Source organism: Anastrepha ludens, chromosome 3, assembly GCF_028408465.1.
Source record: "Anastrepha ludens isolate Willacy chromosome 3, idAnaLude1.1, whole genome shotgun sequence".
In the NCBI taxonomy this organism is placed as follows: domain Eukaryota; kingdom Metazoa; phylum Arthropoda; class Insecta; order Diptera; family Tephritidae; genus Anastrepha; species Anastrepha ludens.
The window spans coordinates 44,146,133-44,161,893 of NC_071499.1; the positions used below are offsets into that span (position 1 = coordinate 44,146,133).

General features: G+C 37.2%; 1 protein-coding gene across 1 annotated transcript; it reads left to right on the forward strand.

Moving 5' to 3' along the window:
• Window positions 1-2,858: 2,858 nt before the first annotated feature.
• LOC128856390 (splicing regulatory glutamine/lysine-rich protein 1) lies at window positions 2,859-4,040 on the forward strand. Its single transcript, XM_054091688.1, has 4 exons — window positions 2,859-2,997; window positions 3,075-3,257; window positions 3,338-3,531; window positions 3,599-4,040. Exons 1-4 carry the CDS (start codon window positions 2,941-2,943, stop codon window positions 4,005-4,007), a joined length of 843 nt encoding a protein of 280 aa, XP_053947663.1. The 5' UTR covers window positions 2,859-2,940; the 3' UTR covers window positions 4,008-4,040.
• The last annotated feature ends 11,721 nt before the right edge of the window (window positions 4,041-15,761 follow it).

Genomic DNA, 15,761 nt, shown 5'->3' on the forward strand with positions numbered 1-15,761 from the left:
TTTTGCTGGAGTCATCGGGTTAGGCCTGCGATGTTAGGAAGTTTACGTTAACGTGCCTCTGGAGTCTCATAGAGGGGGCCTCTGCTTGGTTTTTAATAACATCAGTGACCGTTGACGCCACCATGAACATCTGTATTGCAAATGCTCCAAGGTACGTTGACAATATTTTTGAGAATTTTATTTTGAAATCGTTGGGTTATGTTGATATTATTGGGTATGGAAGTAAGTTTCCGTCCTTTCCTAGCCAAAGTTACGAATTATTTAAACAATTAAATTATGTGAAGTATGTGCCAATGGAAACTACAACTTTACTCCATCTTTCAGGCATCATACGGAGAGCTTTGGCGAAAAATTCTAATTCTTTTGACATGATCCCTTTATTGAGCCAGTTTGCGATGCTCTCGTAAGAAGTGAACCGCTCTCCAATAAGTGCTGACTGCATTAATCGGAACGGGTGGCATTCCGAAGGTGCAGTGTCTGCGGAATACGGCGGGTGGGGCAAGATTTCCATTTCAGTCCCCCTAAATATTTCTAGACCGATTTAGCAACGTGTTTCCTGGCTTTGTCATGCAGCAAAATCAGCTTGTCATGTCTACCGTCCTATTCCGGCCGATTTTCTTTAAAAGCTCGATTCAAACGCATTAGCTGAGTGATGGTTTCAGATGGTTTAACCCTTTCAATACTGATGGGACACATACGTCTCAATGCACGTGCTAGGTCAGTAAGTGGAAAAACGACAATTATATATCTACTGAGTGTTCATTACGGGTGGGACAATGTTTTCCCAGGACATTTTCTCAATTCCTAGAAATAATTTCTTTATTTATACAAGAGGACATACTATTTAGATCACTAGTAATAACTTTTCATGGTTAAATATTTTTTCCCCTTAAAAAAATCCGTACTGAAAGGGTTAAGGAGTATAGGATAATAGATAACACCCTTCTGATCTCACCACATGCACAACATAACCTTTGAAGCTTGAATATTTTTTTTCGCTGTCGATGGACTTGGTTCGCCTGGCAGGCTCCAACATTTTCGATGCTTAGAGTTATCATAATAGATTCATTTTTCATCGCCAGTAACGATGCGGTGCAGAAAACCTTTCCCTTTCTGCCGCTCAAGAAGCATCTCACACGTCACCAAATGTCACTCGATATCCCTCTCCTTCAATTGGTGTGGCACCCAGTTACCTGCTTTCTGGACCATTCCCATCACGTGCAAACGTTTACATCCAACTCTGTCAACATCCAACTCCTTAGACATATCATCAAGGGTTCGACATGCGTCTTCACCCAATAATTGTTGTAGTTAAGTACCTTCGAATTTATTCATTGCCTCTTCGCGATCTTAATCACTCCCGTCGAAATTGTCAATTTGGAAGCGTCGAAACCACTCTTTACAAGTTTTATTTGATGGAGCGTGATTACCGTAAATATTGATCAATATACGACACGTTTCAGCTGCACTTTTCTTTAAAAGCTAATAATGAATAATGACTTCCCACAAATTTTGTCTGTTGTTTTGTTGGCCGAACGTAGACATTTTTGACGTCAGATAAAAAAGGATCTTTACACTTCAAACGAATGTCAACTACTGCGATCGAGACCTCACATATATGTACACCTTAAAATCACCAGTGTATTACTAGAGTGAACATTAACATAGTATCACCAGCAATTTCTCTTTTACGAAGGCGGAAACTTATTCCCATACTCAATATTATGACTGGCACATCCCCAGATTTGTGTGCCATACGAACACACTGGTTTGATAATTTGATTGTATATATGGACAGCTTTAAATTTTATCCAATGAGCCAGTTTATTTTCATTATTTTCAAATTAACTTCGTTTCGTTTTGTTTTTATATGCTCCTTCCAACGTAGTTTAGCATCGAGGGTGCTTGCGTTTGAAATCGGAGCACCTAGTAGCATTATTGGATGATGGTTTGCAGTTTTACTGGTAAAATTCACATGAATTGATTTGCTAATGTTTGATTTTATTCGGCAAGTTTTCGTCAATTTTTCTACTGCGTCTATAGCGGTTTGAAGTTTAGCTGGCGCTTCTTCGCCGTTTTTCTCTGTTGTGAGGATTGCTGTGTCGTCAGAGGGGCGACCGTAGTGCTTGGAGGCCATGGTATATCTTTCATGTGCAGAAGATAAAGAAGGGGTCTAAGGACGCTCCCTTGCGGCTAGTCAGCGTGTACTTTCTCTAATTGGCAAGACACATTGCCTTGTTGAACGCAAAAATAGCGGTCAGTTATTATATTGGAGTGGAAGGCATGAGTTGAATTTGTTGATAGAGCGTTCATATGAAACCTTGTCGAATGCTTCCGCGACATCCACGAAAGTTTTTCTCTTCGAATGATTTTTTGTATTTTATCTGTAACTCTGTGCACCTGCTCTATGGTGGAGTCTTTGCAACGCTATCCGAACTGATGTGAAGTTATCAGATTACGAGATTCAATAATTAGTTTTAAGCGATTTAGAATGAGACTTGTCAGTAGTTTTGAAATTAATGGCAACAAAGATTTTGACATAAAAAAAGCTACAGTCTAGGAATTATTCACTACTGACAACTAGGCGTCACTTTCGCAGGATCCTTTATAATTTCTACTATCTAATCTCTCTATTATCAAGTTTAGTAGGTTTTCAAAAATATTATATTTATATTTAGAAAAATTTTTTTATCGTTCAAGGCGTAGCCTCTGGCTACCGTGCCTTGTTATGAACACAAGTAAGCAGAAAATGAATAAAAATATCAACAAACTCAAAAAAGTCAAACCTCAAAAAATATGTGTATCATTTCTTGATCACTTATCTAAAGTTTTCCAGTTTTGTTTAAACCAATTGGGACTCGTTCATTTCGCGTTTACTATATTAAGCTTGCAAATGCAATCGCAAAGTTACTGAAGCTGTAGAAAATATTTCGCGTCCAGATGGATCAAAACAGGAAGACACGAAAAAAGAGTAAAATTTTCTTTTTGCTAAATGTTGTAAGTTTAAATAAAAAGATAAGTATACAAAGCGAAACGTGATTAAAGCTCCACCACTCTTTCTCTTCACTTTCAAGCTGCTGGAGGCAGTCGCCATTGTTGCTGTTGTATATTGTACACTCTTTTCCGATTGTGTGCTGGGCAATGAAGTCGGAGGCGCAGCGTTCATATTCTTATTATTCATATTTTCCGCCTTCATACCGGATTTGTTTTATCTTATGCTTTCGCCCAAATTGCATACTTTGGGCATTGATCCGCTGGTATTGTATTGTGAATGTTTGTGATTAATATCTACCACACTTGCGCTTAATTGCATTTCCTCTACTCTCTTTGGCGACAGGGTGTCATGTTTAATTTTTTAATGGGCGCCTTGTGTTTCTTAATTGGCATAAGTCTTATAATGGTAATGCTATTCTTCTGTGGCAACTACACCCAATTCATATTGGTGATAGCTGGTGCGTTGAGCGTTTGCTCGGGAGTATTTCATTTAATGAATGCGTTTATGTGCCATAAAAGGTTGCCCAAGTCGGAAAGGTAAGCATGGCTTCTATCACTTGCAATATATACGGGTATGCGCGTATACTTTACATCCACATACCAGGTACTACAAGCAGCGTCATTGTAAAGGAGCGAAGGCGCAAAAGCCTGATAAAAAGGAAAAGAAAGTCCGTAAAAAGGGGGTTCAAGAAGAGGTAAAGAAGGGTGATAAAAAAGATGGCCAGAAGAAGAGCAAAAAAGGCGATAAGAAAGACTCAGACAAGAAAGGCTCAGATAAGAAAGAGTCAGCAAAGAAAAAGGGAGACAAGAAAGGGTCAGACAAGAAAGATTCAGATAAGAAAAAGGGAGACAAGAAAGAATCAGCTAAGAAAAAGCGAGACAAGAATGAGGCAGATAAGAAAGCGCCAGCCAAGAAAAAGGGAGACAAGAAAGGACCAGACGAGAAAGCCGCTAAGAAGAAAGGAAAGACAGCTAAGACCGACGAATGTGCCAAAAAAACTGGCAGAAAATAAGAAAATCCAAAGTTTTATGTCGCATAACCAAAATGGAAATCAAGTCGACTTTAAAATTAAACAAATAAATGTCAGAGTTAATGCCTAATTTAAGGCCGATTTTAATTCATTTGTTTTTTATGCCTGCAAGGTCTATGTTGCCCAAAATATTGAATTTAATATAGGAATACATTATTATTTTGGCAAACTTCAGTCATTTCTCTGTGTTAAATTGTTTGTGTGATATTTTAGTTCATATTGAAAAATATTTAATATACTTTTCGCGTATTATAAAATGAATTACGTCAAAAGCAACTTTTTTTTTTAAGCCTAATGAACTATTTACACATACTTTCTGTTAAAAAAATAAGCGGAACTTGGAAATTCATTTTATTCCCTACAACGAAATTTGCGACTTCTCGACATAAGAAACTATTTCAGTATATGTACATAGATGTATGCATGTGTGTGTAGTGGGTACGTCAAAACAATATTTACGCATTTATAAATGATAAAACTCTCTTCATGGACGGCATCAGGAACGAAAAAGGAAATGCCGCTGGTTGGTATCTAGAGGAAAACTTCAGGTTCTCTAACTGTAGTGCGGTCATGCCGACCGTTTTTCAATAATCAGCGCAATGGAATAGTTACTTGAGAGGAGTTGACGCGCATAACAGATTAGAGTCTATAGTGACTGTTAAGTTGTCTTGAAGGCACTGAAATACAGGGTGGGCCATATAACGTTTGCTTTTGAACCACCTATTTTTTTGAGAATGGTAACACAAATGACAAATGTGTTCATAATTTACTTAAAGATTTGACATATACGAAATGGGACGCTATACGCTTGAACAAAATTGGGAAATATTGAAAACCTATTTCCAAAGTGGTGAGTCTTCTTCTTCTTTTCTGATTTTCACATCGGTGGCTACGTCAATAAGCAAAATTGTCGGATTTGGGGCTCAGAAAATCCACACGTTACTGTAGAGAAGCAAATGCATCCATAACGAGTGACTGTTTGGTGCGGTTTTTGGTCTGGCGGCATCATCGGGCCATTTTTTTTCGAAAATGAGCGAGGAGCCGTGGTTACAGTAAATGGCGAGCGTTACCGTGACATGCTCAACCAGTTGTTTCCAAAAATTGAAGAGGATGACATGGGCGACATTTGGTTTCAACAGGACGGTGCAACTTGTCACACTGCCAAAGTTACACTCGAACTTTTGGCTACCGTTTTTGAAAACCGAATAATCAGCCGAAATTCTGATATCAATTGGCCGCCTCGGAGCTGTGATTTAAGCCCGTTGGACTATTTTTTGTGGGGAGCCGTTACGATTGATGCTTTAAAACACGAAATCGAAGTTGCCATTCATGAAATTGGAGCCCAAACAATCGAAAATGTGCCTAAAAATTGGGTTGATCGAATGTCCTGTAAAGCCAGTCGTGGCAGTCATTTGAACGATATTATTTATCATTCATAAATGACAATGGTCAATCTTCAAAATAAAAAAAAAAAGTTTGAAAAAATATTGATTAGTTTTTTTTTTATAGCCGATTCAAAAAGAAAGTTTTACATGGCCTACCCTATATGTATAATCCTTATTATAAGCACTTATCTGAATGACGCATTCTCACCAAATTTCACTGTGATGTGTGTGATTTATGCTTACGTTCAGCTAGCTATAAGAGGCGACCCCACGCCCCTTTAGGTATACTTATTCTCATGTAGCCTACTTCACCTTAGCAATGTTGATGTGCTTAAGCTAAAAAAAAAATTATTTAAAAATTGTTTACTACAGTTCAAAGTGAAGTACCCCTAGTTAGTGACCGATTTCAAAAATATTTGGAATTTTTCTGAATCACCTTACAACTAAGCTGCATACAAAACTTCATGAACCTGGAACCATTCCTATTTTTTCCAAAAAATTTATAAACCTGCACCACTGTGCGTCGTAGCTTTTACGTAAGTGCAAATAGACACTGGTTGAGCTTGGGCCTTGGCATTGGCCTAGATTACCATGGCTTTGTGGAATGTGTAAACTTCCCGTAATTCTGAAATGCCAGAATACACCGATTTTATAAAAGCATGAATTGCAAATAGACGAGTAGTAAGCGAGCGGCACGTTTAGCGGCAGCAGTGGGCAGTGAGAGGCCAATCGTATTCACAACTTGGACACCAAAAATTTGCTGATTTTACAAGTAAGTATTTTTACGTTTTGATTATTTTTGGCTTTTTTTTAACTTTGGGATACATGTATGTAAATATACACAGTTTAAAATAGAAAAATTGTTTATAATGAGTACTCGGGTAGAAATTTGATAATTTCTTATTTTTTTGTGATTTGAATAATACAATTTTGAATTTTATACTACTTTGCCTAAGCAATACAAAATAATTTAAAAAACTCGAATCCACTTTTTGATCCCCTTGCTAAGATTGCCTGAAAATTGGGCAATTCATGATACTGTAGCCAGTAAGAAGGACCTTTTTTTGGGTGATCAGTGTAGAGGTATCGAATTTTAAATTGAAATAAAAAAACGAAAATTAAAATTGACTGGGCAATCTTTAATATTTTTGTGTAAAATCATGCATGACATTTATTTTTGAAAGAAAATCCCTTTCAAATGTTGGCCGCAACTGCACCGTAATTCGGCCATCCGTAAACATCAATTTTGAATGCTTCGCTGGCGGACTTCGGTCGGTATATCATGAATAACTTTAGTGACGTCGATTTTTAATGCCTTAATCGATGTTGGTTGATCCATAAAGCATTTAGAATTTACATACTCCCACAAATAAAAGTCTAAAGGTGTGATATCAAACGATCTTGGTGGCCAATCTATTGGCCCGAGACGATAGATAAATTGCTCATCGAAACAACGACGCTGTAAATCCATTGTTTTAGGGGCTGTACGGCAAGTAGCGCCGTCTTGTTGGTACCAAATCGCTTACGCGATTTTGGCCGAATTTAACAAAGCGCGCCAGTCGTTTCTTTCTCGTGCTAACCGGCGCCAGTTAGACACACCTATTGAACCAAAGTCTTTCTCCACCTGATCTTTCCATCGCTGAGGAGGCCTTCTTCTTCCTCTGCTACCACCAGCTGGTATTGCATCGAACAGTTTCAGAGCCGGACCGTTTGTATCTATTCGGACGACATGACCCATCCAACGTAGCTGCTGGATCTTTAAACGCTGCGCTATGTCTATGTCGTCGTAAAGCTCGTACATTTCAGCGTTCCATCGCCTGCGATATTCGCCGTTGCAAACGTTCAAGGTCCAAAAATCTTACGCAGAATCTTTCTCTCAAACCCTACAAGCATCGCTTCATCGGATGTTATTATCGTCCACGCTTCTGCGCCATACAATAGGACGGATATGATGAGAGTCTTTTTGAGTGTTTGTTTTGTTCGTCGAGAGAGGACTTTACTACTCAATTGCCCACTTACTCCAAAGTGGCACTTGTGGGCAAGAGAGATTCTACGTGGGATTTCAAGGCTGACATTGTTATAGGTGTTAATAATAGTTTGAAGAAATATGGGCGGAAAATCGGCCATCCCTTGGGCCGCACCGATGGGCTGTTTTCAATGGCTTCCGGTTTGTTCAAAAGGAAAAAATTATGTATTTAATTTGACAGTAGTCACGCGTGATCTGTAAAAAATCAGCTATTAGAAAAAGTACCTCCAATCTGCTCACTCTTTATATTCGCTTGTTATAATTACTCTGTTCACTTTCAATTTAATGAGTGCTGAATACTTAGTTTTCTTTGTCATACAGTTCCTCTTCTCTGTTCCTTTTCCTTAGTAGCCAATCTTGCATTTAATTGTATCGCTTAGTCCGTTCGACCCTGTTTGCATGTCTGTTAATCCCCTCAGTTACTTATGTAAATTAATTTTCTTATTACCTTTTTCACCAACCAGTTTATTGTCAGTAATGGAAATAACTGAATTTTTCCGTCCAACAATTTTCATATACTACTTACCTATAAACTTATAATGATTACTGCTTTGTAAAGATTACCTGCGACGGTGAACCATTCGCGCCACAGCAGCCACAGACAGAGCAATTAAATTCCGCTAGCAAGTAGTCAGTCGTTGGACGTGTTTAGAATCTTTGTTTAAGCCATTAATGACAATTCTATGGGAATCAAATGTAAATTCAAGATGAGCGCCGATTGCAAGCTCACCATTATAAACTACAAATAGTTTAAAAATTGACGGAAATCCCAGCAATGCCAATCCACACATCCCGCATGCTAAATTACCCGGCAACACGGCAAGCAGCGCGCGCTTGCTGTAACACTTGCCAGCATTCACGTGCAAAAGTCGTGACGACAAAATAATGTAATATTCTTAGACTTACATACCCATAAAAATGATAATAAATGTTGGCTGAAGTGCGACGTTCGAGTAATATTTTATTACAACAACGCTTACCATTAGCTAATATTTACATATAAATATTTGTACACACAGTTTGCATAACTAAATTTGCTAGTTACGACAGCTATGCGGTAATTATTACACAGCACTTATACATACATATTTATAATGCGCCCGCCGGCGTGCTTGGTACTAAGCATGTAATTGACCACATCCACGTTCAATAGAACTGAAAGAGCCATCGCCGAGTTGGCGCATGCAATAAAAAGATAAGTCTCTTATAAAATACCGCTTTGGCAGCAATTAGGGGGCTTGGCGATGCAGCTGATTGATATTGCAGTTTCTATTGTTATTTGTTTGTGTGACTACTTGTACCGTTCTCTTTAGCAGTGTCGATAAAATCTCCATTGCCGGCACTAAGCTAGACTGTTCTGAAATACGAGACAAATTGAATTGCATCAACACAATTGTACGCCGACCTTGAGTTTTATTTTAGCCACTTATGAACACAGCACTACGTGCAGGTCCGTATCTCTTAGGAAATTCAGGGAGACAGTGAAAGAACTAAATTATAATTTCAGGTGAACGATTAGTTAAAAGTGGGCGTTGTGTTGTTTTAGCAGCATAAAGCACAATACATATACAGGGAATTCTGCTGGAGTGACAGTCCATGATCGGATATATATTCGCGTCATTCCGGTAACGAGGAACCGGCTGCACCTTCCTTATTTATTGGTAACTTTCTCGATTAGCTAAACCTAGTTTCTTTCATGATTCGATATGGTCGGTCTTTAAACCAACTCACTTGAATCGTTGCCAATCCATTGTGATACCACAGCAGCAGTTTACCTGCTATTCCTCGTTAAATCATTTTGTGTTAAGTGCAAATCTATTGATCTGGATGACACTTACATCTCTGAGGTTATCAGTATCATTCAAGAAGGAAGAGCCTAAGAATCTAAATCTAGTGGCATGCCACGCGGGACGGTGACCGAGAAGATCTCTGATGGACTCTTCCAGAGTATCAACTCATCTCATGTTGGCTCCGCAGTTTGTAACACATGGACTGAAAAGTGTCGGGTCTAACAAATAAATGGCACTAGTTTTATGATACTCACACATTTTTTAATTAGTAAAAACCATAAAAAGACAGCTGTTAAAATTTCATGTTATTCTATTCATTAGTTCATGAGTTATTGTGCTAAGAGTGACGCTACTTTTGTTATTTTCAAAACAATGGATCTAAAACAATTTCGTGTTTTAATTTTACACTGCTTATGGATGGGTAAAAATACCGTTGAAGTGAAGCAATGGCTTGGAAAGTGTTATGGGGACTCCGCTGCATCAGAAACAACAATAAAATGATGGTTTGTTGACTTCAAACGTGGTCGTAGAGACACCGATGATGCACAACGCAGTGGACGTTCAAATGAGGCGGTAAAAAAATCCACAAAAATCTGCAAAATCGTTTTAACTGATCGAAAAATGAAGTTGTGTGAGTTAGCTAACATCATAAAAATTAGGTAAGAAATTTCGCTCGAATGAAGAGTTTTACGCTAAAACTGAGTCCTGTTTTGAGGTAAAAGATAAATCGTTCTACAAAAGTGGTATTGAAATGTTAGAGCGGTGCTGGAATGATTGCATTGTTCTTGATGGAAATTACGTTAATGAATAAAGCTAATTTTGAACAAAAAGAAAAGTGATTTCTTTGTTAGGCCTGGGACTTTTCAACCTATGTGCTAGGTTGAGAGGGCTATACCTACAATCTCCATACCAAGAGGGAGGCGAGTCGTAGTACCCTCTCTCTCTAATTTGCCTGCCATACAATTCTCTGGTACGTCACTATGCCCTCGCACCCATATCAAAGGGATGCGGAAATATTCCGCCGACTCGTCAAGAAATGCCCGGCTTTTGCGTACAATGATATGATTATCAGAATAAATATATTATATATTTCTCTAAAGGCAGCCACATTCTCACCGAATTGAAATTAGCGCTTCCTTACTTGTTGCTTTTATGTTGTTTTACGGTTTTGTACTACGAGTAGTTGCCCTTGAAAATAAATATGAAAATATTAAATAAATATGAAATCCGTATTTAATTTATTAATGTAAGTACTATATTACCGACTTTTCGTAGCAATCACAGTGCAAAAAAATTAATGATTAATTTTTCAATTATTTCCACTTAATATTCATCAGTTTTAACTGGGTTACTCATACGACCTGCTGATTTGCATTCGGGTCTTCCCCTTCTATGTAAATTACAACCGCCTTGGATTTCTACTCTAATTGATGGAATTAGATTAATGTATTGTGATAAGATTTAGATACAAATATAGAATTTATTTATACAAATATTTAATATGTTCGTAATTGTGTCGACAAGTTTTGCTCTGTTTATCAACGATATTTACTCTTGCATCTTGTCAACAAGATTCCTACTTTATGCAGCTGACGTTGAGATTTATTCGGCGCTCATTCTGTCGATTCTGAATTGATGCAATTTTGTTCAGATAATTTCAGTAACTGGCGTATCAATAATCGTCTATCCCTGAACATAAATGACCCTTCCTAGGCGTGCCTCTGTTGTAGACACCTCTTATCTTATATCTAGCACGCCCCTAGCACGTGTAAGTGAAGTTAAAGACTTGGGCGTAATATTTGAATCGAAGCTTACTTTTCTAGTCATATAAATTTTGTTATACGCAAAAGCTTTTTTTTGTTTTCTGTATACGCCGTTTGTACGTGCCATGCTGCTGGAGTTGAACGAATCCAGAAATTATTCTTACATTTTGCGTTGCGCAATTTACGCTTTTCGAACCCTATCCCTACCTATGAAGCACGATGCTTATTGATTAACTTAGATTCTTTGCAAAACAGGAGAATAATTTTATCTTTGTCTTTATTTTTTGGTTTAATCCGTGGTGCTGTTGATAATCCGGTGCTTCTTGAGAGGATTTTCTTTAATATGCCGGCCAGAACTTTTCCGAGTTCGGAGTATTTCTATGTTGGTTTCTTAAAATCTTTTTATAGTAGAGCCTTAATTGAGTTCAATAAAATATCTATATTTTTTTAGATAGATTATTTATTTTTAAAAGATTGCCCGTTGAAATTTCTGAATATTTATTATATTATAAATAGTTTAATTGTACTCCCTTTTTTAATGCTTATTATTCTTAAAATATGTCTACTTAGCCTATAATAATATATATTGTACATTGGCTTAATAAATCAATAAATAAATATTTGCCTGAAAATTTACATAAGGAACACTATTAGCAGTAAAAAATACAAAAATAATTATTCCACCACAGCTTCAAGATCTTTGATCCAATATTTCTTCAACTTTTGCATCTTCTCCTCAAACAGGCGTTTGTTTCATACGTTAAAATAAAAACTATTCAAGAGTCTTAGAAAACCTACCTTTGGCATAGAAAAAACAAAATATACAGCATGGCTTAGGGCATTAAATTCTTTAATAATAGGCATTACTGGAATATTGTGTTCTCAAATTGCTAAAATAAAATAGAAGAAAATTCTATAGAGATCAACAATATTAATAACGCCATATGTAAAATATAGAAACTATGCGGCTTTCAAGATACTTAAAATTTGAAGCATTCAACGAGAAGAAATACCGGAATGGGGTAGAAAAAGTTTAAAGAGCGAAGTGCGAATTTGAGAATAAATTTATAAATTATTTATGGCCATCTCTTTAGACGGTATTTGTTTTTGTTTTCATTGAATTCCTGATGTCATGGGTTGTTTCGCCTTCTCACATTGGCTCGCTCTCAAACGAATGTTGGGAAGCTACCCAGAGGGTACTTAAGTGAAGCCTGGAAGTTATGAGCTGCTTAAACCGTTTGCAGAAGAATCATCCTGGCCACTCTCAAGTGAATGGCGAGCAGGGCCTTTCCCCATTTGTGTGGAATTCTATATATGGAATCATCCTCCAACGAAGAATCTCTCTTTCCTACAAGTGCTACTTTGGATTAAGCAGGCAATTGAGTAGAAAAACTCTCTCTCTCTCTCTCTATAATGTATTGTGCAGAAGCTTTGACGATCACAACGTCCCTTGCAGTGTTTGAGAGTAGAAGGAATGAAATGGGTCTGGAAATTTAGAAGCGCTATGTTGCAGAAGATTGATAGTCTGACGTGTAACGCTACAAAAAGAAGGTGGCCATCGGGCACCCAATGGCGCTACTTAATCGATCATGGAAAAACGTATCTATGCTAGTTGCTTTGATCACAGGTCACTGCTCCCTAGGTCGGCATGCTCAAAGATTGAATGTATCTCATTTCGCAGACGAAAGCTCAAAATAAAGGTTTCCATCACTCAAAATAAATTTTTATTTATTTAAGAAAAACGTTTTTCAAAAACAAAATTGGATGATTAATTTTGCGTCACACTATATAAAGTTCATGTATGTGTTTTCTACATGTGCGAACGCGTTTTTTGAGCGACTTCAAACATACACTTTGTTGGACTATAAATCTGCCTACCCAGAAGTTTTCTAAAGATTCTGATTCGAGGTTCTGTAATTCTACTAAAGAGGTGCCGGTGGTCTAGAGCTCGAAAATTTTGGGTATTTTCAGGAATTTGTTTTTTACAATAAAAAAAAAAAATGAAAAACGATATTTAAACTTTTTAGCCTTTTAATTTAATTTCTTTTACATATAAAAATGAAATAAAGTTTTTTTTTTAATTTTAATAATTTTAGAAATGACGCTGAAGTTGACCCTGCTGGAAAATTTGAGCTGGATCGTGGGTCCGTTTTGGCTCTTCTATTTATCTGAAACACAAAAACCAAAAAAATTATTAATCAGTATGATTGTACCCATGTCCCGTACTAGAATGAAAACAAAATTTACAAAATGGCGCGGTTTTGAATTTGCCACTCTAAAAATCGGGCTTTTTCAGTTTTCTTAATTAAAAAAAATACGAAGTAATTGAAATAATAATATGATTGTAGTAAGGGCGATAGTTGTGAACACCAAATTAAAATTTCAGTTGATTCTGTTGAATAGTTTTTTTGAAGTGAAACTTCTTAGGCATCCGTGGACGAGCGCAAATGGAGGGTAAAATTTCAAGGCCATGCAACGTTTTGGGCATTTTCGTTCCATGGGAGAGAAAAAAGATGTAACGTAGAGGAAAAGGAGAGAGAGAACTATACCTTATATATATCTTAGATACATTTTAGGAGGTTTTCCTTGTTTTTGCTAATTTCTAGTGAGAAATAACACTGCCTACATTTTGACGCTTGTTTGTAGGAAATATACTTTTGAGCGTTATATTTCCTTGGTGCCTACTGTTTGGGGGGTGTTTTGGTCCCAATTTTTTGGCGTTTTTTGTTTTGGGCTTCTACTTTTTGGTTATTTACGTTTCCTGGCAAGTGCTTGTGCGTACTATAAAATGCTATTTATTCCGGCGGCGGATTTAATGGTATCGCCTTACGGTAATTTGTGCCGTTGGAATCGCTGCGTTTGTGCGGGTGATAAACGCTCGAAATAGTGCGTGTTACTGCCACGGTTTATGTTCGGCGTTTACCTACACCGGTCGACCCGTTTTTTAAATTTTGTCTATTTGTATTGGAAATGTTGTGAATTTATATAGATATATATTCTTTCTCTCTCTCTCTCTCTCTCTCTCATTCTCTCTCGGGTCTCTCCCTCTTTCTTTGTCTGCCTTGAAAGTTTCACTTCTGTTATGTGCACTACGCTACACGCACTTTTTTGGACAACACCAGGCCGAAAAAGTAGTTTTGAAAAAATTGAGTTTAAAGTTTTGAGAGTGGATAATGCGACCGCGTAACGAATTTACCTCTACCTGCTAAAACGGCCGTAGAATCGAAAATATTGGGAATATCCTTCCAAAAATGGGACAGTATATTCTTCAAAAGCCTATACTTTCGAAATTTCAAAAAAAAAAAAAAAAAAATCGATTGTTTGAAAATTCTAGACCAGCGGGACCCCTTAAAAAGAAATTCTAAATTGCGCCGTATTTATCGCTGTTAATCTACTATGCATTACGAAATTACGTCAACAGCATTATTTATTTGTGAAACTCTGTTTTTCAGTATTTTCCCAACAATTTTCCCTCGATGACAAAAGTAATGACTTTTAGAAAAAATGAAATAAATCAATAGAGGTGCAAATAAAAAAAAACTCAACTCACACTGTTGGCATGCTAGTAATTTATTTCTTGCTGCCACTGTTGCAATTATCGCGCTATTCTCCATTTAATGACACGAATTAATTTTAATCTTCCTCTGCTGGAAGTGAAATAGGAAAAAGTTAATCATTGCAATTTCACTGTCATTGTCAAGCTTGTTGCCGTATTACGCAATACACATTTTTTTATTTTCCTTTTATTTACCTTTGTAGAATTTTCTATATTTCCATTGCTAATAAATATTACATATTAATTACCGTCACACCTCGTTCTAAACGCCACGCATTACACATTTTAACCTGCAATGCATACAAATATCACTTTATTCATTATTAATGTGCATATGTACAGGGTGAACCATATGAAGTGTTACCAACTTCACACTGCTTGTATCTGTCAAACAGCTCATGACATCAACGTCAAAATTGTTCTAATGACAGTTCAATATATTGTTTATAAACCATCAAAAGCATTTGCGTCTCAGTTTCGTTGAATTTTTTTTTCTGTGATGGAATTCAAACGTAATACTTTGATTGCGTTATATTTGGCTGGAAAATCACAACCAGCCATTGTTCGTGAGCTCAGTCACCTCAAAGTGAATAAAATGTTTGTGTATCGCACTATAAAACGTTACAATGATACTGGTAGCATTGCAAAACGCTAGGGTGGTGGATAAAAAAAAACCGCAACAACGCCAGAAATGGTTCGGGAAGTGAAGGCTCGACTAGAACGAAATCCACGTCGAAGTGGAAGAGAAATGGCCAAAGAACTGAAAATTTCGCAAGACAGCATTCGACACATATTGAAAAATGAGCCCAAGGTCAAGGCTTACAAGTTCCAAAAAGAACACGATCTTTCACTCCAGCAAAAGAAAGTTCGGTTCGAAAGAGCAAAGGAGTTGTTGCACTTGCACGAACGTGGCGAATTTTCTAACATTGTGTTTTCTGATGAAAAAAATTTCCCAATTGAGCAGTTCATAAACACTCAAAACGATCGTGATTACTTGACCGAACGCTCATACGAGAATTTGAGCCTACGTATGGCCACTCGAAGCAATTCCCCATCGCAAATAATGGTTTGGGCCGCAGTGACCGCTGCTGGACGTTCTTCAATCGTTTTTATCGGGCCTGGTGTTAAAGTGATTGCGACTTATCATCGAAAATATGTTTTAGAAGCTGCTTTAGAGCCGTGGACACGCAAACATTTCGGTCGTAGACCATGGACG